The sequence below is a fragment of the Atta cephalotes genome (assembly GCF_000143395.1).
Source record: "Atta cephalotes unplaced genomic scaffold scaffold00099, whole genome shotgun sequence".
NCBI classification, from domain to species: Eukaryota; Metazoa; Arthropoda; class Insecta; order Hymenoptera; family Formicidae; genus Atta; species Atta cephalotes.
Genome location: NW_012130163.1, coordinates 286,385 through 309,418, shown reverse-complemented (window position 1 = coordinate 309,418; position 23,034 = coordinate 286,385). Strand labels below are relative to the sequence as shown.

At 29.4% G+C, this 23,034-nt stretch overlaps 3 protein-coding genes and 1 non-coding gene across 4 annotated transcripts in view; 2 read left to right on the top strand and 2 right to left on the bottom strand.

Moving 5' to 3' along the window:
• LOC105624986 (non-homologous end-joining factor 1-like) lies at positions 1-1,260 on the top strand (the record flags this gene model as incomplete). The annotated part of the gene is made up of 4 exons (XM_012206329.1): positions 1-201; positions 421-751; positions 831-990; positions 1,053-1,260. Coding segments are annotated over exons 1-4 (900 nt in total), but the record flags the coding sequence as incomplete, so codon positions are not given.
• Positions 1,261-1,719: 459 nt separating this feature from the next.
• Positions 1,720-1,791, bottom strand: Trnap-agg. The gene has a single exon. It is a non-coding gene; the product is annotated as a tRNA-Pro (tRNA).
• A 152-nt stretch (positions 1,792-1,943) lies between these two features.
• LOC105624985 (leucine-rich repeat-containing protein C10orf11-like) lies at positions 1,944-4,670 on the top strand. Its single transcript, XM_012206328.1, has 4 exons — positions 1,944-2,003; positions 3,574-3,801; positions 4,038-4,425; positions 4,591-4,670. Exons 1-4 carry the CDS (start codon positions 1,944-1,946, stop codon positions 4,668-4,670), a joined length of 756 nt encoding a protein of 251 aa, XP_012061718.1.
• A 3,835-nt stretch (positions 4,671-8,505) lies between these two features.
• The window catches only part of LOC105624989, a 69,440-nt gene continuing 54,911 nt past the window's right edge, over positions 8,506-23,034 (bottom strand). Inside the window, exons 12-18 of the mRNA XM_012206332.1 lie at positions 15,604-15,746; positions 15,140-15,327; positions 14,780-14,882; positions 14,533-14,694; positions 13,465-13,697; positions 9,472-9,683; positions 8,506-8,660 (exon numbers count right to left, since the gene is read on the bottom strand). Coding sequence (XP_012061722.1) covers positions 8,506-8,660; positions 9,472-9,683; positions 13,465-13,697; positions 14,533-14,694; positions 14,780-14,882; positions 15,140-15,327; positions 15,604-15,746 — 1,196 coding nt within the window. The remainder of the gene's footprint in view (positions 8,661-9,471; positions 9,684-13,464; positions 13,698-14,532; positions 14,695-14,779; positions 14,883-15,139; positions 15,328-15,603; positions 15,747-23,034) is intronic.

The following is a 23,034-nucleotide window of genomic DNA, read 5'->3' as shown; positions in this document are numbered from 1 at the left end:
ATGATTGGGAATCACGATATTGATATGATTTCGATTTGTAACAATGGGCAGAATAGAATTTGGAAAAACCTCAAAATAAATGATAAAGATTATGTGATCTGTTTTATAAAGGAAAATGAATCAAGAAAAATTTTTTTAACAGACCTAATAGAAATTTGGGTGGAGACTCTGACAGACGAAACTATGTTTCATAAATGTCAGGTACTACGAATTGTTTCAATTCTGTCTCATATATGTATATTACATATATAAATTAAATTTTTTATTTATCTACAAATGTGAATCATGAAAAAAAATGTAGATTGAAATTTATTTTAAGTAATAAGAATATTTTTCAATTTTCTGAATAAGAAAATCATATTATATTATCAATACTCATATATATAGTACTCATATATAATGAAACGTGTTAATTTGTAGACCATGAATCCTCTTTTAAATCTTGAGGTTTTTGACTGGAAGCAAATGATACTGGATATGTTAAATGATATCCCTCAATACGTACATGCAAACGTTTTAGAAGTTACAACATATCGAATAGAATTGCGAAAAGACAAAGATTTTGTAAAATTGAAATTTTCATTGGATCTTCTTAAAGGAACGCCACAGCAATTTTGGGAAAGTGTGATTGTACCTCTCTGCTCATCATCAATGGAACTGATTCGCAGATACAAAATTCTGCTAAATCTGATTAAACAGAAGGATGAAGAGATAGCGGAATACAAAGCTGAAGGCGCAGAATTAATTAGAAGTACACGTTTCTTGCAGTGTGCTATATAGTATCACATTTTAAAGTTAAAAGTTAAATATTATTTGTATCCTGTATATAGAATATATCGCTACGAAGCCATTTAATGAAGAATTGTTTCACACTGATGCTGCTGGATCAACTGATTTTGTAAACATTTTCCAATCTGTGATTCGTTTTTATAATGAAATAACCTTGTTAAAATCATACACAAAACTAGAAGTATCTTCAAACAACGCAAGGTACAATAAGACATGTCATAAAGAATATAGCAAATATTTATTGTATTTCCTATTCATTTTAGTATTAATGACCCCAAGATTGATGGAAATGTTCCTCTTGATTCATCAAAGAATGATTCTATACAGAAGTTAAGGCAAGATGAATTGAATAAACAAGGACCTTCAAAAGAAGAGTACAAAACAAATCTTTCTAGCAAAGCTTCACTTTTGGAAATAAGTAGTACATCTCATACGATACGTAAGAAAAGAAATAAAAAAACTTTGAATGATTTCATAATGTAATTATGAAATTACTAAGTCATTAATAATAAGTAACCTTTTACTGCAATGTAAAAGTAAGTAACTTTGTGTTTTATGTTATTTATGATATTGTGTGATATGTGTTACATATGAAATACACTAAAAAATATTAAATTATATATATATATAACATATATATATATATATATATATATACATATATATATAAAAGTTAGAACTTAAGTCTTAAAATTTAAGGAATATATTAAGACTTACAAAAATGTAGTAAGATGAAAAGACAAATATCAATTATTCCTATAAAGTGTAACAAGAATCAATAGCAGTTGCTTTTGTCTCAGAATGTTCAATTCTAAAATATAAAAATTTATTTTAATATATTTTCTAATGATATAAATATATGTACATTTTTAATTATTAGAGTTGTATTATAAATTTTAAATCTAAATGAATAAAAAAAAATAAAAATAAGGGCTCGTCCGGGATTTGAACCCGGGACCTCTCGCACCCTAAGCGAGAATCATACCCCTAGACCAACGAGCCATATTCTCAAACTATGTAAATACAAGATATCAAACTATAATATTATGGTAATTATGTATACTGACTAACACAATAAACATACGTATATACGCACAGGCGTTATCTATATTATTCACTGCGCGATAATTCTCGGTGCGTGGCATATGTTCAATATGGCGGGACACAGTCAGCAAGACTTCAATAGGAGTGCGTTGACGCTCGATAGCGGACGGGTAAACATAATTGTTTTACAATTTTAATTGCACATAATAACATTTAATTGATGCACACGTCACGATACATTTTGATTGAATGCTACCGATCTACATTTTTTGGCTCTTGCACTCTTTGCACTTTTCGTTATTACAATAAATTGAGTTCGATATATAACACGCAGTGTTATATATCGCAAAAATATGCAAAAAAAAGAAAATGTAGAAAGTACAATTAGAAAGAATAAATCCTATATTTATTGAAATAATTTGTAGCAATTATATTTCTTTTTTTATGCAGTTAATGTATGTGAATCACTCGCGTGCTATAAAGAGCGTATCAAAGATCATGCATTTTTTTTCGTAAATATAAATGTCTTGATTTCTAAAGTTGATTTTCTTTAAATAAATATTTAATAAGAAGAGATCACTGATGACAGTATTTTAATTTTTAATATTAAATATCTTTGTATAAGTTAAGTATCCCGTATAAAAATGTACTAGTATCATTGCTACTGCATTAGTGTTATTACTGATATTCAATGATGTCACTATTGATATCAATACTATCACTGATATGATAGTATCATTGCTGAGACAGTAGTGTTACTACTGTAGTAGTATATGATGACATATGACATAATGTAGAACTATTTTTAATGTAATGATAATATTTGGTAATCAAAAATTTATTAGAATAAAAAATATACATATATCATTAGAGCAATTAGTATTATTTCAGCTAGTAGAAATAATATTTTACAGTATTATCATCAATATTTTACAGTATTAAATATAGTAATAATATTTTACAGTATTAAAATCAAGTTATTATCATAGATTCTTCATTTATATATTACAATTATATTTAATTAATTAAACATAATTATATAACATTAATTATTTTTTTATACATATTCCGTCTCTTTCATCTTTGACCAGATATGTTACAACTATACATCCATTAGCATTATATAGATGTTCATGGTTCTTCGAAGGAATTCCCATATAATCGCAGTCAAGCAGTTCTAAGTGGAAGTACAGATTCGGGTGGATGAGAGCATTATAAAATTAGTTCTCGAATTCATAAAGGAAACCTTTTTTTAACTACAATTTTGTCTTGTATCCTCTGAAATATGATGCTGATCAATAATACTTATTTTCAATAAAAATTCAATAAAATTTTAATGAAATTTTCTCCATTACTACTACTATTACATTACTAGTGACACTACTTGTTAAATTTATTTATTGCACTAGTATATTTTTATACAGGATTATAAATCAGAATTAAAATTCTCTTAAATTTAAATTTTTATTAAATTAAAAATAATAAAAATTTGTAATATTTCCAATTAAATTTTTAAGAGACTAAAATTTGATGAAAATAATTTGAAGAAAATAATTTTAAAAAATATTATATATTTTGTAAATAAATATATTTGATAATTTATCTTATATAAATGCCGATTTTTGAAAGCCCAATTTTTTCCATATTCTTCATTTTCTTTATACACACACACACACACACACACACATTCTTATTATTATTTTTATATTTTTCTTACTTTTATATTTATAATCGACTTAGGCATGGTATACAGGGCAAAGGACAGAAAAGATTCCTAATGGTTTGATAAGAGTCATTGGTCACGATTGTCTCGGTTTGGATCTCTCCTATAACGAATTGTCAACTATTTCTGGTATAAAGGATTTTGAGCAGCTTCAGGAATTGATTTTGGACAATAACAAGCTCGACAATCTCAAAACATTACCTCATATGCCGACTTTGACCACTCTAAGTCTTAATAATAATAAGGTGCTCTTAAAAAAATATTGAAAAAAGTAATAAAATTTTTATGAAGATTATGTTTTAAAAAAGATTTATAAAATTTCATACAAAAAATTACTAATGATATTTAGTCTTTAAGTTAATTTTAATTCTTTTATTAATTTCTTTTATTAATTCTTTAACACACTATTTTAATAAATAATTATTAGGGACTTGTATAGTATTTTTTTATATAGAAATCAAATAATAAACTTCGTTTCTAGATATTCAATATCGATAAAGCTCTTGATAAAATACGAGAATGTTGTCCTAACGTGGAGTACGTGAGTCTTCTGGGCAATCCCGGTTGCCCTGATCAATTGACCAATCCAACGTCTACTGATGAAGATGATTATGAGCGTTACAGGCTATATGCTATCCACATTTTACCTCCGAGTCTTCGCTTTCTAGACTCCCGAAGAGTCACTCAGCAGGAGAGATCAAATGCTAACACTCGCGGTAGATATTCCAAGACGATCAAGCTCATCCCGGAATTGATTCGCAAGTACGTACCCAGTTCAACGCAAACCAATAATGAATTTGATGACATATACTTCAACATCCATTACACACCCTTGCCAAGTTCGGTGCGCAATCCTCAAGATCACAAAGGTATATATATAGCAATCAAATCAAATTATGAAATAAATTGTATAATTGGAAATTATTTTAAAACATTTTTGACATTAACTTTTACTTTTTAAAATTATCCATTATATAAACAAATATAATAAATAAATAAATAGTAAATATAAACTAGTAATACATTTTTTCCAGGTGTATATGGTAAATGTAAATATCGATATTCTGGCAAGAATTCAGAAGGCAACAGGTTCATCTCGAACAACGATCTTTAATCGAGAATTGCATATATATTTCTAAGCGTGGTTTTAAAATATTATATTTTCTAGTCAGATATGATTGATATTAATGAAACATCAACACAAAATTCTTTTCATAACTCTCGATATTAATAAACTTCATTGCCCGCATCTATTGCACGATTAATATTGTATTATCAATACTAACGATAAACATATACATAGAGATTTACATATACTAGATTTACATATACTAGAAACATACACATATCAAGATTATATTATAATAAAAGTTACATTTTGATATCAGTAATTATTATACTTTAATAGATTATAATTATTTACTTTAAAATGGATACATCTAAATAAATAATGCATACCTGATAAAAAATATATTTAAAAGCTTATGATATACAGTTTAAAAAAACATTGCGAAATATTTTTAAAAAATACTCTTAAGAATAAAATAAAAAGTATAAAATTATATAAAATGAAATTGTTTGATTAATTATATATATGATCGTATATTTTTTATGTTACGATGATTCGTATTTTTTATTTTTTTGGATAAATTTTATCATTATTTAATATATATTGATTTAAATTTCTTTCACTTGCAGGACTGATATGATTTCTCTCGATAAGTAACTGATTTATGTTTATAACTTCTTACAGGCATTTATATATTTATAATAAATAAATTATGCGAAATATACGAGTAAACGTATAAAACTTTTATTATCATGTACACCGACGAGCGACATATAAATAAATGTCTGTTTTTCTAAGTTTTTAACATTACATTTCATAACATTAAATGCTAAGTGAACTAACATACGTAAAATAACTTGGAGGTTCTATCGGGGTAGAAAACGCAATGGGTTATCGTAATAAAATCCTTGATTCTCTATTGGTCCGTAAATGCGCACGACATACACTTATCGTAACGACACTAAATTTAGTATTTCAGGAATATCGAAATCTTATATACTACGCATATCTCAAAATTTATATTAATTTAAGACACATATATTGATCCTATGAAGGATAGTTGAATTAAAAAAGAATTCACACAGAAATATGATTTTATTAAATTTACGACTTCGATAAACTTACTCTTTCTACGGAAATTCGGCGCTTCAATTTTCTAAATTTTATCTTTGTTAAATATGTATTTACATTTTTATTTTATTTAAATTTCTTTCAGAATATAAATCAATTTCCTTTTAAAAAATTATATTTGAATTTCTTGACTTAAACATAACTTTCTTTGATTAGAATGAAAATTCGAAAATTATTAAATAGATTTCTTATTTGAAAGATCAATTGCACTTAAAAAAAAAATTATTTTCTCATAATTGAAATTTTTTAATTCATCTATCTTTAGCTCAATCAGGAGCTTACGCATCACACAAATCTCTACGTAACGTTAAAGGCAGTTTCACAGTTCCCTTTCGTTAACCCTGTTTTTAGGAAGAGAGACAGAGAGTCTTAAGATAATTACAACGACTTACGATGTTATATTGATAAATAATCGAAGGTATAATAAATCAGTTAAGTACGAGTTCATCAATTCGAACCTTCGATTTATCCTTGAACCTTCGAGAGTCGTCGATACTTATAACACGATCTAGCGGTGCAGCTAGCGCTAAATGCGTAACTGACTGTACCAAATATTATATTAATATTGGATCAGAACATTCGCATTTAACGCTTAACGATATAAAAACAAATCGCCGCTGAACGCACACCGCGAATACGAGCCTTTATAATCGTCCTGAAATTCCCGGAGGAAAAGCTTCTTTAATTTTGGAAATATAATTATGAATGGCGAGTTTCCTTCGGGAATTTCAGCGGCGACGGATTCGATGCTTGCATATATATGTATACATATAAATATAACATCTACAAGAATGCGTTTTCGTTTATGTTGCTCGAGGAAGCGGTCGTATTTAAATCCCTTAAATACACCGTTCCATCATTCGCTCGTTCGTTCGTTCGTTCGTTCACTCGAGAGACTCGCTTGTTCCTATTGTTACACATTGGAAGTATCTTTCTCTCCAAGAAAGGAAAGTGTCTACAACGTTATTCAGACGTTCCAAACGCTGAGTTTTTGATCATGTCTCGTCCGATTTATTTAGTAAATGAAGAGAAGCGAATGAATGAAGGAAGCGTATCCTACTTTTATAAAAGACCTGAGTTCTCTATCATGTATAAATTATTATCACCATTACTTCTCATTTTTCGGTAAAAATCCATTATGGATTATATGATGTCTTACACGATATTAATCAAATTTTAAAGTTCATAATCTTAAAATGTAAAAATATAACTGCAACCCCGTCATTCATTTGCTTCTTACAAAACTTCTTACGTTCGTAATAATAAATGTAATACTATTACAATCTTTGCAGTAATTATGGACTAAGAGCACGTTTTTGTAAAGTTTAAAAATGTTAAACTATCATTCGTGCCGTTAGATTAATTTTCGGACTTTTTTTTGGTGAGGTAGAATTTCGCGAAATTACGAAATATTTCGTGATTCAACGTTTGGAACTCAACGAGAGTTTATTCATCGTTAACTGCAAAGAGCGCACATATATACGCATACATATGGATACTAATAATTATCTTGCCAATTGTTTTGGACGGACGTCCTTTTGCTTTTATCGTTTCGGACGTTTCAAAAACCTGACAATATTCTTTTAAGAATCTTCGATGCTTTATAATATTGCATGAATTTTAATGACTTACATAATTTATACAACTGAGGTTTTTTTCTAATCACAATTAAGCGAAAAGAAAGAATTATGAGACGCAAAGACGCAGCTTTCAAAGAAACAAATAAAGTATACTTCGCTTTGTCCTATAATTACTGATATATAGCTATTAATAATAAAAAAAGAATATTTTTTAGAAAAAGAATTGCAATAATATTAAAATTAAATAAATTATAATATAATTTTATCTTGAAAAATATTAAAGAAATTTATTACAATATGAATTCACCACAACATTTAATATTTGGCACGTCAATTGTATTAATGTTATGTTGTTACGAATCGTAACTTTGGATAAAAGAAAATATGTTGAAAAGTAAAAATTATAAATCTAAAAAACGATACGTTTATAATATATTTTCTAGTAAGCAGAAATATTTTATTTATATTTTAAAATACACTTCGAATATATTTCATATTTTCTTAGTGAGAATATGCATTTTTTATTTTTGCAAATATTTTAGCACATACCATATACACATATCCTCTCTTCTCTTCTAAATCATTAAATTTTATCATTTTATTGAGTAAATACAAAATAATGAAAATGATTGTTATATTTTTTTGAATAGCCAAAGCGAAGCAGCCAATAAAATAAGAATAAGAATCTATTTTTAAAAAAATTCATAAAAGCAAGCATCTTGTGCAACATGTTCATTATAAATCAATAAATATTGAAAGGTTTATGAAAGAATTTTACGTAGAGAACACGATTTATATAAAAATCAATAACGGGCAACGTAGAAATAAGAATGGATAGGGAACTGAAAATAATTTAATGCGTACTGTTTACATAATATGAAGTTCGGAACCGATAATGATATATTTCATCAGTCCAAGCTAATCTGGTAAACGATTTTTACGATTGACGGGAATTTTGCAGAGAATTTTTGTCTACATCCATTCAGGAAGATTAGACGAGTTCAAGTCGCTTCCGAAGGCACTGATTCTTCGTTCGCAAATATTTAAGATCACGTCGTAAGCGCGACACTTTTAGATCTATGTACAATCAACTTGAACTAAATTGGTGAACCGTTCCTCTCTCGGAAACAAGAACTGGAGAGAGTGGGCGACATTATCACGTTGTTGTTTTAAGTACCGTTGTTTTTCCCATGATTGTGCAAGTTCGGCCTTAATGTTACTGCGCCCTCGACCCAGAAATTTGGCCTTTCGAGCATGTTTTGCCAGAGAGATAACTCACGGCCGGTCGCATCCATCCAATCCACCGATTTCCCATAATGCTTGCCTGAAATGGAGATTTGTGCTTGTATTATTGCCGAAAAAAAATATCTTTATCAAATTTTTAGAACAGGGAATTAATCAATTTAGCGAACTAAATCAAGGAAAATGACATTTTATTAATTAAATTTTCTATGATTAAATTTCGAGAAATTATTATTTCTCTTATCTGTGTGTGACAAGATATACAATTAATAAATTCAATTTGATTATTAAGGGAATCCTAAAGCTATCTGTGTCTATGTCTATATTACCGATTAAATCATAATTTTTGTATAATTAAATATATATATATATATAATTTGTATAATTACTTTTTCTTTTTTTCAGATTCAAAAATCCTTTTTCAGAATTGAAGTATACGCATTAATACGTGTTTATGGAGTCTATGTTGAGAACAAAAAATTTTTCTTAAGATTTCAATTTTCGAAATTTTTTGTTGTTGCTCGGAATAAATTTCATCTTGCAAAGCACGTAATTTCGTTTTAAGAAAAATATTTTTTTACACTTTGAATCTTAACCACTCAGTATTGTTCGTTTAAACAATCTGAATCCCACCTTGCACTTATTTTCAACTTACAAGCTATAAAACTTTTTTATCAAGCAAATGTTAATCTCAGGTGACAATTGTATCTGCCAGAAAAATTGAATTTTTTTTTCGATCTTCTCGTGAAATTGTTTTTTGCGGGATTTTTTAAATGCATTCTTCAATTCTGTAAAAAAAAATTATGCACAGGACGACTTTAGAATTCCCTTAAGAAAATAAATAATCTCAATATATGTATACACAATTTAAAGTAATGATTTTATATAAATACCCGTGCCAAGATTAAATCGAACGCCGCCAAGGAATTCGTTGCTAGCAATTCGATCATGGTCCCAGACTGTTAATTCTAATCCGCGTTCCGCCAATTCTTGTAAACTAACATCCTTATAGATGAACGTATGACCCCAAACTGGTGAGCCGCCAGACCTACGAACGACGCCGGTCTTCTGCTTACCAGATCGTCCTTTGTCGGGAAGCAAATAACTGAAAGAAATTGCAACTTGAAACAATGCAGGTGATGTAAGAATTTTTTTTTAAACTTTAAAAACATCTTTATGACTTAAACAGAGGTGTTAAAACCATTTTTAACTGTAATTATAAGTATACTCTATATATATAATAATAATAATAATTATTATATAGTATCTTGATATACAATATAAAAAATTAAAACATATATTTCCTAATTTAAAAACAAAAATATCCATCTTTATAAATTGCAACAACAAAAAATCCAAAAAAAAATCAAGATGAATGAGAGTCGCGTGATAGTTAATACGCAATCTTAAATTTTTATTCCAGAAAATAGAATCTTATGCCAAAAAATAAAAAATAATACGTTTTAGTTCACTTTGGAACCATCCTCAGCAATACAATTTCAAAATATCAATCTCTTTATGTCCAAGAAAAAATTATCATCATATTAACAGATTTGATGTTGTAATCTATTCGAAACATTAAAACAATTATCTTATAAATATTTCGAAACTAGTTTAAAAACAAGTTACAAATTAAAAAACTGGTGACTCACTCTAAAACACATAGAAGGAATTCATTTCGATATTGCATCAAAACCAAAATAAAATTAAAATTTATAATCACTAAAGAGTATGAAGTTAAAAAACATATTGATCGCAGCTAGAAACATGACATAATACATTTAATATAATAAGAAAGACATATCAAGTCAACAAGGAAAATAAAAAGAAAAAAGAACAATGTCAATATATAAACAATAATTTATAAACCGACAAAATGTAACTATTTAATGTCTTTTAATAATTATATATAAATTTGATGTACACCCTCTGTATCTGAGCATAAATTGAGACTATTTTGTTGCACGAATATATGAAGGCACTCAAATATTAAACATTTATTAAGAAAACGCTCTTTATCTAGTATCGTGACATTCTCCCAATCGAAATCATGTTCAAATTTAATCCGATATTTTGTGATCACCGATAGTTGTTACTATTCCGGTTAATACGATGCTCAGCCAATCTAGTTTTAAGTTTTCTTCTTGTCTGTCCAACATAAAAAGCATCGCAGGATTTACATGAGATTTTATACACAACATTTTTTCTCTTTTCTTTTGGGAGTATGTCTTTATGTCCTTTAATCAAACTTTTAATTTATCTAAGCTAGTAAAAGCTAATTTAGTATTAAAGGTTTTACTAATTCTTTTGAATTCGTCTGAAATTTTTGGAATATAAGGTATTACAAACCAAGAAGTACAATCCCTCTTGATTTCTTTATTCGATTCTTTTTGTCGTATCGTATCTTTATGAATGAGAATTTTTAAATGTGCGTTAATAATATTAAAAATTAAATCAATCAGATAATCATTTTTTAATAATGTACTGATAATATGTTTTTACCAAAAAAATTTTTTGGTAATATTTAGGGTTCGATAATAAAAACGCTCTATCTGTCATACCTATTATTATGCTTTTTTTTGTGAGAGTGGATGTGATGATAAAAAATTAAGGTATCTTCCGGAATACGTACGCTTATGGTATCAGTCAAATTCAATTAGATAGTTATTATTAGTAATAGTGATATCCAAAAAATTTATTTTATCGTCGGCAAATTCTAAAATAAATTTTCATCTGTCATGTCTCTTAAAGGTCTCAAGTCAACTAGATTTTTTGTAACTGTCATCGTAACATCATTTACATAACGAAAATAAAACAAAGGTTGAAAATCCAGTCTCTAATGCTTGCTTCCAAATTCCCCATTAAATCGGCTATTATTGGAGAAAGACTTCATAAAAGTAAAATTTTTATAAAATTGCCCATCAAAACTAAAATAAGTTGAATTAAGTACTCTCAATATAAATTCATCTTTCGAGATATTGACCTTATCCCTCACAAAATTCCATCTCTTATCAACATTCTTAATAGCCATCAATGGGAATATTAATAAACAAGGACACAACATCCATTGAAATTAAGACATATTCAATTTCAAAACGTGTCTCTTTAAGTTTTTTCACTAATTGAAAAATATTATCAATATTGTAAACCGATTTAGGTACATTCTTTGAGATGACATTATGTAAGTTGCCAAGATATATAGAGGACTAGCTATAAATGATATTATTAATCTGAATGGGCAAAAAATTCAATTTATGTATTTTCGATAAAATACGCTCTTGGGAAAATATCTTCGCTAATGTTTTGACACAAGATAATGTTTTGACATTGAATCATTAGTAAAATTTTTCTTTTTCCATTTTAATAACAGATTTCGGACATCATTAATATTAATATTAAGTGTACAACTTTGCTTCCGCCGTTTTTTTTCCGAAATTCGAGGCTTTATTGTAAAAAACTGGTTATACATTTATGATTCAAAGTATTGTCCATCGCTGGCCACTACTTTCTCCCATCTTTCGGGTAGCGTACGAATCCCGCGTCGAAAAAATTGGTCATCTTTTGAGGTTATCCACGAATCGATTCAATTTTTTACTTCTTCATAAGACCGGAAGTGCTGGTCAGCCAGGCCGTGTGCCATTGATCGAAACAAGTGATAGAGGGAGCAACGTCTGGAGAATACGGCGGGTGGGGACTTCCCATTTCAAGTATGTCTTGACTACTTTCGCAACATGGGGTCGAGCATTGTCATGCTGCAAAATCACTTTATCGTGTCTCTCGTTGTATTGCGGCCGTTTGTCTTTCAATGCTCGGCTCAAACGCATCAATTGCGTTCGATACCGATCGCCTGTGATTGTTTCAGTCGGTTTTAACAGTTCATAATACACTACGTCGAGCTAGTCCCACCAAATACAGAGCATGACCTTGGAGCCGTGAATATTCGGTTTGGCCGTCGACGTGGAAGCATGGCCGGGAACTCCCCATGATTTTCTGCACTTGAGATTATCGTAATGAACCCATTTTTCGTCCCCAGTCACAATGCGATGCAGAAATCCTTTCCGTTTTTGTCTTTCAAGCAGCTGTTCACAAACAAACAAACGCCGTTCAACATCTCTCGGCTTCAATTCGTACGGCACCCAATTTCCTTGCTTCTGAATCATTCCCATGGCTTTGAGGCGTTTTGAAATGGCTTGTTGAGTCACTCCCAATGATCGTGTCAATTCTTCTTGATTTTGACACGAGTCTTGCTCAAGTAATGTCTCCAATTCTGCATTTTCGAAAACCTTCTTTCTTCCACCGCTATACCAATCTTTGACGTCAAAATCATCGTTCTTGAAGCGTTGAAACCACTCACGTTCTTTTACTATAATAGCGGCCACCATAAGTATTTGAGAGCATTCGATGAGCCTCAGCCGCAGATTTCTTCATATTGAAGCAAAAAATTAAAACCTCCCGCAAATGACGAGAATTTGGCTCGTAAATTGACATTTTCAATCGAGAATAACTTTATGATGCAGACACAAATCGACTAATGTTTCTATGGGGTTATGTTGACAGATGCCCAAGTTTATTGTATGACGTCTATGATCTATTTATTTCGACCACCATTTACCGCTAAAGCCACCTATAGGAAAACGGCGGAAGCACAGTTGTACACCTAATAGTTAATTTATTAATCGGATCTTTCTTTAATTTGATGTAAGTTTCTTTGTTTTCAAGCATCTGCAAGACTTTAGATTTGTAATCATTATTATTTAATGCAACTGTGACATTTCTCTTATCAGCCTTTGTTTTATAAATTGCACTTATTGTATCATATAATAAAAATATTAATTCATACAATCAAAAGTAAGAAATATTAATACTCAAAATGAGGGGAAGTATACCTTTTACAGAAGGGATCGCAGGTACCCGAGTTTTTGCCGCGCGTCTGCAGATTTCTAGCCTCCTTGACAAGTACATGGAGCGCGCCGCGGCTCCAGTTCTTTTTCGTTTTAGAACTGCTACGTTCCGCACTGCTTTCCCGATCGCGTTCTTGCTGCGCCGGATCCGGCGGAACAAACTTTAGACCAACGATCACCTCGCCTTTATATGCAACCGGATCATCAAACGGCTCCGTCTGTAAGCAATATATACGGGACTTGTTGCATTTTTTTTTTAATTACGTAAATGAGACGTCGAAAGATTTATATAGGAGATCAAAATTTATTAGAATTCTTTTTGTAAAAGCCATTGCAATTTTTTGTATTGCAAATTTTTATTGGAGAGAGAGAGGAGGGGGGAGAGGATAATAGGAAGGGATAAGAAAAAGAAAGAATTTTACATACTTATCAAACCTTCATGTAAGCACAAGAAAGTGCGAAATTTAAAAAAGTGCGAACTTTAACTGAGTTCTATTTTATTTATCATTTATAGTTTTTTTTAATTATAAATTATAATTTAATTATAAATTAATTTCAATTATAAATTATAATTACAATTTAATTATAATTATATTTTTTAATTATAAATTTCATCTGATATATGTTAAGAATAGTAAATAATCCGATATTCTGCTGTTGGTTCTTGATTTTAAAAAATTTTAAAGAAATTAAAACTGTATATTTGATTATGTTTACAACACATACAATACTTATTTGTATAAGAATTTACACTCTGCATGCGCTTATATCGGACCACATCGAAAGCATTTTATTTAAACAGCTTTGAAGTTGCATCCTGCATTTCGACGGAAAGAATGAATAGTAACATTTTCTGCTGAATGTTCAGTGACGCAATCTACTAAATGCACAATGATGTAACCTATCCGATGCACAATGAACAGGGACTTACTTCACTCGGAAACGATTAGTGATTCTATAGTTTTAAAGTTTCGAGATACGCTTCTTAATTTTTCGAAGGAAAGTCAAGCCGTTATCTGCATTATTTTAATATTATATGAGCGGCAAACTTACTCTCTCTTGAAGAGGATACCAATGTGGCGTTGGATCGTCGAATATCTTGTTTTCCAGCGGCATTCGCACCTCGCCGAGGAAATCGTTGCGACCGAACATGTCCGAATGCCAGACCGTCAGCCATAGAGTTCTTGTCTCCAGACCACTCAGACTCATATGGAACTAAAATCGCGAGATGACAAAACATCTCTAATTGTCATGCAAACAAGCAATGGATGATTATGCCAACTCACGTTGGACAACTTACCTTCAATGTTTCGTTAAACTCTGGATTTAATGTGTGTTTTTTCACTTTCGTCTTTCTTTTACCGCTTTTCGATTTATCTGGCAGCAAATATACCTTGACGTATCTGGGAGAAGGAAAAAAGAATAAAAAAATAAAAAAATTATAAAAATCTGAACATATTTAATTTTCAAAATATTGTCTTTTATAAGCAACGCTTATAAAAAATATTTGTAAAACGAAGTATGAACGGAGAATAAGATTAAATTATATATTTTTGTATAAAGAAATAATGAAATTTATTCTAATTAAATAAATATAATAAAAAAAAATAGACGACTAAGTAGACGCACATTATGATAGCTTTAAAGCTGGGCTACTTACGGATCCGATCGTTTGCGCTTTACATCTACTGGCGCGAGGTTCTTGCACTTGGTCACGTGCACCTCAAACGTCAAATTCTTGTAGTCGTACTGCAAGGCGAATTCTACCTCACCTGTGACTACCACGGATCGACAACAACGTCCCTCACCCGCACCACTGTATACCGACGCCATCGAGTCCGAACGTGCCTGGAATCGCGAGAATTAGGGTCGTGAGGACTTTAGAACGGTGATCTCAGAGTCGTAAAGTTCGCGTCGTTCTCCCGGTGAGTGTGCCTGTCTGCGTTCTGTTAATCCGAGTGAGATGCAACGATGCAATCTACTTCGCGTTAAATCGCAATAATAGATATGGTTTCTCTTGGGAATGAGAAGGGCAATGGGTTCGAAACGTAGCTAGCTGCATTCTGACATCCATCCTCCATGCACGATAGGCGAACAAGAAATTTTTACCGCATTACAACTTACCCCGAGACTCGACAGAGACGACCGAGTGGCAAGATGGCCCGGATCGATATCGTCCATATCTAAGACTGTATGACTAGAGCCTGCTCGTGATCCTGCTCCGATAATTGGCGTGCTGCATGCTTCCGACAAACTGCTTCCATCGTCTATGTATAATCACAAGGAAACTTGATTATTCAAACTGATTCAGTGTCCAATTTGTCAAGAGATAACAAGAATAGAAGATAAAGTTCTGTTTAAAAAAATATTCATGCAAGCTTCAAAATAATCATCAATGTCATTTCAATAAGTATACTTTCGAAGGTCTTGCTAAATATTAAGTAAATACAATTTTGTCGTTGGTTCGATCAATTAATTTTATTCTTCATTTCAATTAAATTTCAATAATGTATAAGATAATATAGGATATAATTTATAGATGATAATAATAGTCGTATTTAATTTATTTGTCTATTTTAATTAAAATTTTTTACTTTAAAATAATTTAAAGATTTTTGTAATTGTTTTAAATAATTTTTCATTTGCGCACATAAGTCTTTATATTTTTCATATGAATTATATTTATATGCACTTATATATATTTTATTATATTATATTTATTATATTATGTTTAATTAAGTATAATTATAAATAATGTCGATTAAATTTTTCTACTACTTTTGCCGTCTCTTCAGGTCTAATATTATGTTGCTTTTTAACTAACTTATTATCAATTCAGGAATATTCATCGCGGACTCTTTCTGCTGTTCGTATCGCGTTGAGCATTTGGCGAAGATATTCGCGGGAAATTCTAGCTCTGAATCGCTCTGTGACGCTTTCTTCTCATTAATAATCAACAGTGATTTCTTCTCTTTCTTCGAAAGGATTGGCAGACTTCCGATTACGCATTTCATTCCGTTGTTCAAACTTCCACTAGCAAACGAAAATTTGCTCTTTGAATCTGAGGTATTGATCAAGAAATCATCCTTGCGACTTGCCAATGAAGCTTCGCTGTTGACATTGGATGTCTGCAGAAACTCATCTTTCGATATCTCATATTCACGTTTTGTCAGAGGAATTTTCTCCAACGTGAGTCGACTATCATTTTCCAATTTTACAGAATCGATAGGTGAAATCTGCAATTCGATGGACTTCGTCTTCTCTTCTCTATTCATTTTGTTCGCATCATTCGATTTTGAACGCGAATCTGTTTTTTGTCCCGCGTAACAAGAACTACAGCAGCACTCTAGCAAACAATTCGAAGCAAGACGTTGCACAATTTTACTAGTGGTCCAAGATTTTCGAGTAGAAAATTCTTTGAAAGTTGAATAACGGGTACCCTTTGCCATTCTTTTTGCATTAATTCAATTTTTGGACTAGATAAATTTTTCTCACTGGCTAATTATTTTTATTTTGTTGTCTTGATTCATACCTCGGAGCGAGTTTATGAAAATCAGAGTGAGTTTCACTAAATTATACGAAGATAAAGATTTTGTCTCACGTTAACTTTCTATTAAACTCTCTAATAAAAGAATATTATTTATTATTAAAGATTTAAAATTAAAAGTAATGATATTATATATATAAAATAACATTTAATATTTGCTGATTATAATAATAGGAAATGTCGAAAGAGATGTAATGCAGAACGAAACACTCGTTATACTGATGGATTTGTTCATGCAAAGAACATTCTTTAGCTAAACGGAACAGGGACAGTGATAATATTTTTCCTTCCTGCCTTTCTGAACGAATAGCATGTTAACAGTGTTTACGTTCAAGACCCAGTATCTGGCGAGTTTTGATAACGACTTTTGATACGATAATTGTAGACGAAGAAGTCGTAAAATCATACAGAAAATCCCTACACGAAAAAAGAATGTTATTTAAGTAATGATACAATTAAAAAAATTTTTTTTCTTAGATATTTAAATTTTTAATATATATTTCATATTTATATATTTTTAATTTGTTCTGGATCAGTCTTTCACCTTTTTTTGTATTAAAATTTCATTGTTAAATTTCATTGTTTATCGATTTCACGATCCTCATTTATGTTTCTTGCAACTTGACACGATACTTATCTGTCTGAAAAACTGTGCGCATAGACTGCATTATGTTTGCGAAACAATATGCAAATTTAGTAGATTTGTTAAAATAGATAAAAAGCAAACATTCCTAAATGTATCTTATGTAAGTGTCACGTTATAAAAGCAGACATTTGCTTTTTACTTACTGTTAAGTTGATCAACATTATGCTGAATAATGGCGAAATGATTGTAATGAACAATTAAATGTTGGGTAATATTATTTACCGATAATCAACGTGATAGTTGTTGTTTTGCAATGCAACCTAATCATGTCCAATAAACATTCCGATAACGTTAGAGTTAGATGCGCGCGAATCAATTTACAGCTTTTGTAAATAGATGAATGTGTGCCAAGGTGAACGCAAGATATCGCCGCGCTTCGTCTGAGAAAAATGACTTTCATATGTGCAAATATGTGTATAGCGAGCTCTATCAATTTCGACGTCATCAGTCAAAGAAAGTTTGTCATAATTCCACGTAGATGTATCTAAGAAAAGTCATTCTTCACATTTAATTGTATTATATTGTATCACAGTATTATATTATCATATACGTTACTGTACTAATTAAAACTGAATTTTTTAAATTTTACATGGAAAGGACACTTAAAATGGTTGTTAAAACGTCAAATCTTTTTATAACAATGTTTATTGTGCTTAAGATTCCTAATTATTTTTATAGTCTAATAAAATTTTCAGATTTGTATTTAGCTAAATTTTTAGATACTTCAACAAAATTATTCTTTTCGTTTTTAATATAAAGTTTTCTCTTTAATATAAAGTTTGTCTCTTTTTCTTTTAATTAATTTTCTGAGAATTAGCTGTTTTACATTTCGTAGTATGTAATTTAGTTCGTCGCAGACTGTCACTAAAATTAAGATTGATTCTCGTAGACACTCTCGCGAGTTCATGTCCCACGCAATACGAGATGGGGAAGGTTAATTAAATCACCCGGTCCTTCCGAGCGCAAGTAATCATGCGTCTGTCTCGTCAGCAATAATTTCGCCACCATCGGATTGTCTTTCTGCGAATTTAATCTTGCTACCTCCAGTTCTCATCGCATGGACACAATTCGCCTGTTATTCACATGTACGCGTACATGTACGTGAACACCGTATCAGGGACATAGTACTACGCATCGAGAACGTGGGCGAAAGTTCCGTAGTGCCTCGCTGGATACAAGAGAATTCACAATCCGTTTCAAAACGGTCGATTAGGCAAATTTATCTGTTAACCGTAATAAACATAATACAAATGAAATTACAAAAGAAATTATGTACTTGGTGAATAAATATATAATTTTTCAATACGTATCTCTTCATACGTATTTCTATCATTTTCGTGATATATTTAATAAGTAAATTTCTATAATTGTATTTAGTCAGATGTTACTTTGGCAAATGCTTTTATTCAATTTTTCCGGCATTACACATTTATTATTTATTACATGTTCGATACACAATCATTCTATTTTATTTTGTTATCATTTTTTTCTTTTTTTGCATGTTTGATATCTATTCCGTATATTTTTTTTTAAAAAACGCTATTGTACGTATTTGAGAATAATTAAATTATTCACTACCGGAGTTATTTGCTAGAATCGTGGAAAGGATTGTATGCATGTATACGATTCACCACATATGCAATAATCCGCATTAGCAATTATCAAATTACTCTATCAAAGCATGCAAGATGTATTACTGTAATAAATTAATGTTTAAAGAGTTGTTTTAATTAATTTCTAAGTAACATACAGTAAGTATTCGTACAAGGAAATTTTTTTATAAAAAAGTCTTATTTGTAGAAAATAACATTAATTAGCAATTTTATGCAATATATTCTGTGAATTTTATGCAATATATTTTATGAATATATTCTAATTTTATGCAATATATTTTATGAATATGTTCTGTTTTAATAAAAACAAACGAATTTCGCATGTATTCCTGATTTTAGAAGATAAATTTCTCAACTGTACAAATACTTTTTGAGCATCCAACAATTACAATTTTTAATTTTTTCTTATTTTTCAGATAATATATTTTCTATAATTAATACACATCTCTTTGGTATATAATTTTAAGAAATGTACAGTCTATTTTATTCTTTATAAATAAATTGTTAATCAGTAAGAAATAATCGTCAATTACGACGAATCGACGTCAAATTGATGTTGAAATCATTGTATCGATATTGATTTAACATCAATGATTCAATGATTTGTTTCTCACTGAATATTTACTTTTAAAAAATAGAGCTTTTTTTAAAAAAATATTTTCTCTGTATGAAATACTTTTTGCACTGTAGATAGTGCCAGAAATAAAATTTTGTTAATTGAAAACATTTTTAAACTTAATTATTTATTAAGATTATAATAAATTTTTTAAACAGTCTTCCGACATCTTATATTAATTATTTTTAATAAATAATACCTATATTTATTAAAAACGTATTTTTATTAATTAAAACGTAGAAAGATTGTTTAAAAAAATTAATCTTTATAAATATTTAAGTAGAACTATTAATAAATGCATTCATCAAATCATTTTTTCTTTAAAAAATTAATAATAAAAAAAAGAAAAACAATATAGAAAATTAATCTTATTTTTTATACTGCATTTTCTTTTTATACAACATTGGTCAAAGCAACATATTCACTCGATTTTGTTAATATCGGTCGAAACGAATCATAGAAATCTGAAGGAGTAGTGATGGGTATATAAGAGACGTAACGCGTCCTATTTCATGATTGTCCATGAAGCGAAGAACCTTCTAGTAATCGTACAAAAAGCGTGACACGCATTCAAAACTCACAGCAACGATATTCAACGACATTTTGACTTTTTTAACGTCAGCTTAATCCTTTCCACAATTCGTTCGTTCTAGAATTCTAGTTTTTGGGAATTTTTCTTTTACATTTTATATATTTCGGTGACGCATAAACAAAGCTCTTAAGAAACATAAAAAGATTATATCAGAATTGTTTATATCAGAATTAATATTGATTAACCATGTTTCATTATAATATAGTCTAAGATACCTTATATACATTTGCTGTTAGACAGCTTTGTTATGCAATGGAAATAAAATAACTCAAATATCCTGCACTGCTTGCGGCAAAACAGTGATTAAAAGTTGCATTAGTCCTTATTCGCACAAAAATTCATCTGGTTTAATTAACATAACAACCATCGTTGATTGGTGAATATAGAGCATTGCAATGTCTATGACGTTGAACGTAAACCTGTCGCCGACCGATCTCTAACGAACAAAAAAAGATGAACGAGTCTGACTGGTGAACGAGTATGGAGTTTCGCGACTCAGAAGTCACAAACGAGCAACATATAACGTAGAATGTGTGTAAGCCGCATATGGTAGTCATGATGTTGTATTGATGTAATTTTACGAAAAATCTATCTTTTTTAGAAAATTAAGATAAAATATTTTAATTAAATTCATTAAATTTTAAATAATTGAAAAACTGAAAGAGAAATAAAACATATTTAGAAAAATAAATTTAATTTCTTTAAAATATATTTAATTTATATCTACTTTGTATACATCGTTTATAAAAAAATGTTAAGATAAAATAATGTTAAAAAAATTTTCATGTTCAATCGATTTAATCAGAGTATGTATTTTTTATCGAGTTCGAGCTCGACTTTGCTCCAGTAAGCGTTGAATCGATTAATGGATGTATGTAATACTGTATATTAAAGAGAACTATCAAAGTAAGGAGCATAAATAGAACAAGATTTTATTTTGACGTTTAATTATAGGAGGATTTTTATTCTACGTATTTTATTTTGTATTTTTATCCATGAATACATATCAACTACTTTAAACTTAAATATTAGAGGAGGCTCCTATTATGAAATACTGAGTTCATTTTGGATAAATGCTAGAAGTCTATAGGCAAAATTTAAAAAACAATAGATCATTTTGAAGGAAATTTAATAAGCTTTAAGATAACGTTATATAAAATTTAATTCAAATCATATATTTTTTTTTAATTAAAGAAATGTAAAAAGTGAGCAAATCGCAAAGTCAAAAAATTGTGCTTCTAATATGAGATGCCCCGAAAACGCGAAGTATATCAGTATTGCTAATTAAAAACTTTATTTAATGCTTCTTAAATGCAAACAAACACAGCCAGGGTGCGCGAAAAATGAATGTGCGATACATATTCTGGATATATCCAGAACTCGTTTTCAGATAGTTGAAATCAAGTATTGCAGAAATAAGCACTCGTTCATTCCGGTTGTCTTTTTTATTATTGTACAATAACATTTATACTTTAGCAATGATTTTCACTATAACATAGAAGCATTATTTCATATTAGAAATACCCTGAGTAACTCATATTATGATTTCTATTATGGTTTTACGATCAAATTAATCTAATTAAATCTCAAATCTTTTGTAATTAAACAATTCAACATATCCCGTATTTTTCTTTAGTATGACCGTAACTCTATCACTACATGAAAAATTTATTGCCAAATTTTTATTTATTAAATAATAAACAAAGTTTAAAAGCTCATCTCAATGAAACTTGAAGACATCCAAATTCTAAAATCTTGTTTTACAATGACTACAGGCATGATCTAATAATGAATTTTCTACTAAATACTTTTCAATCCAAGAGCAATAAATTTATGGTGGAATCAATAGATAGCGTTTAGCAGAAATGCCGCTATCTCATATTCAGCGCCTATCTCATAATAGGGGACTTTCCTCTTTATGTATAATATTTAGTTTAAAATTTAATCACATTGACATTAAATTCTATTTTAAACGAAACTTTTATTCGTAAACAGAATTTCATACATGAAAGAATAATCGTTCGATGATGAAATTTTATGCACACGATTTTTTTCCTCGAATCATGAGTTAAAGAGTGGTTTTCTCCGTTATCGATTCGCAAGAGACGCAGTTGGAATCGGGAGTGGCAAGGACCTTATAATTTCATTAGATACTATATTGAACAGCAAAAACTGAATTTCATCGGAGTAAAGTTAATTTATTGCAATTAATATAGATAATTGCTGAGTTTAAAGCAACATTATTAATATGGATAGAAAAAATTATTTTGTAAATAATATTACTTATTTTAGTTTTAAATAAAACTATATAATAAACTATATAACAAATATTAATTCTTACATATTGCATAATGCATATTATATATTGCATATTGAATTAAAAAATAATTAATATAAAACTTTTATTTATCGTGACATTAGAATTGTATGAAAATATAATATAATTATTATAACTTTAAATGTATGTATTTAGATTTGAAAGATCCATATAAAATATAGATATATTAAAAGAAATTAATTAATTTCTCTCTCTCTCTCTCT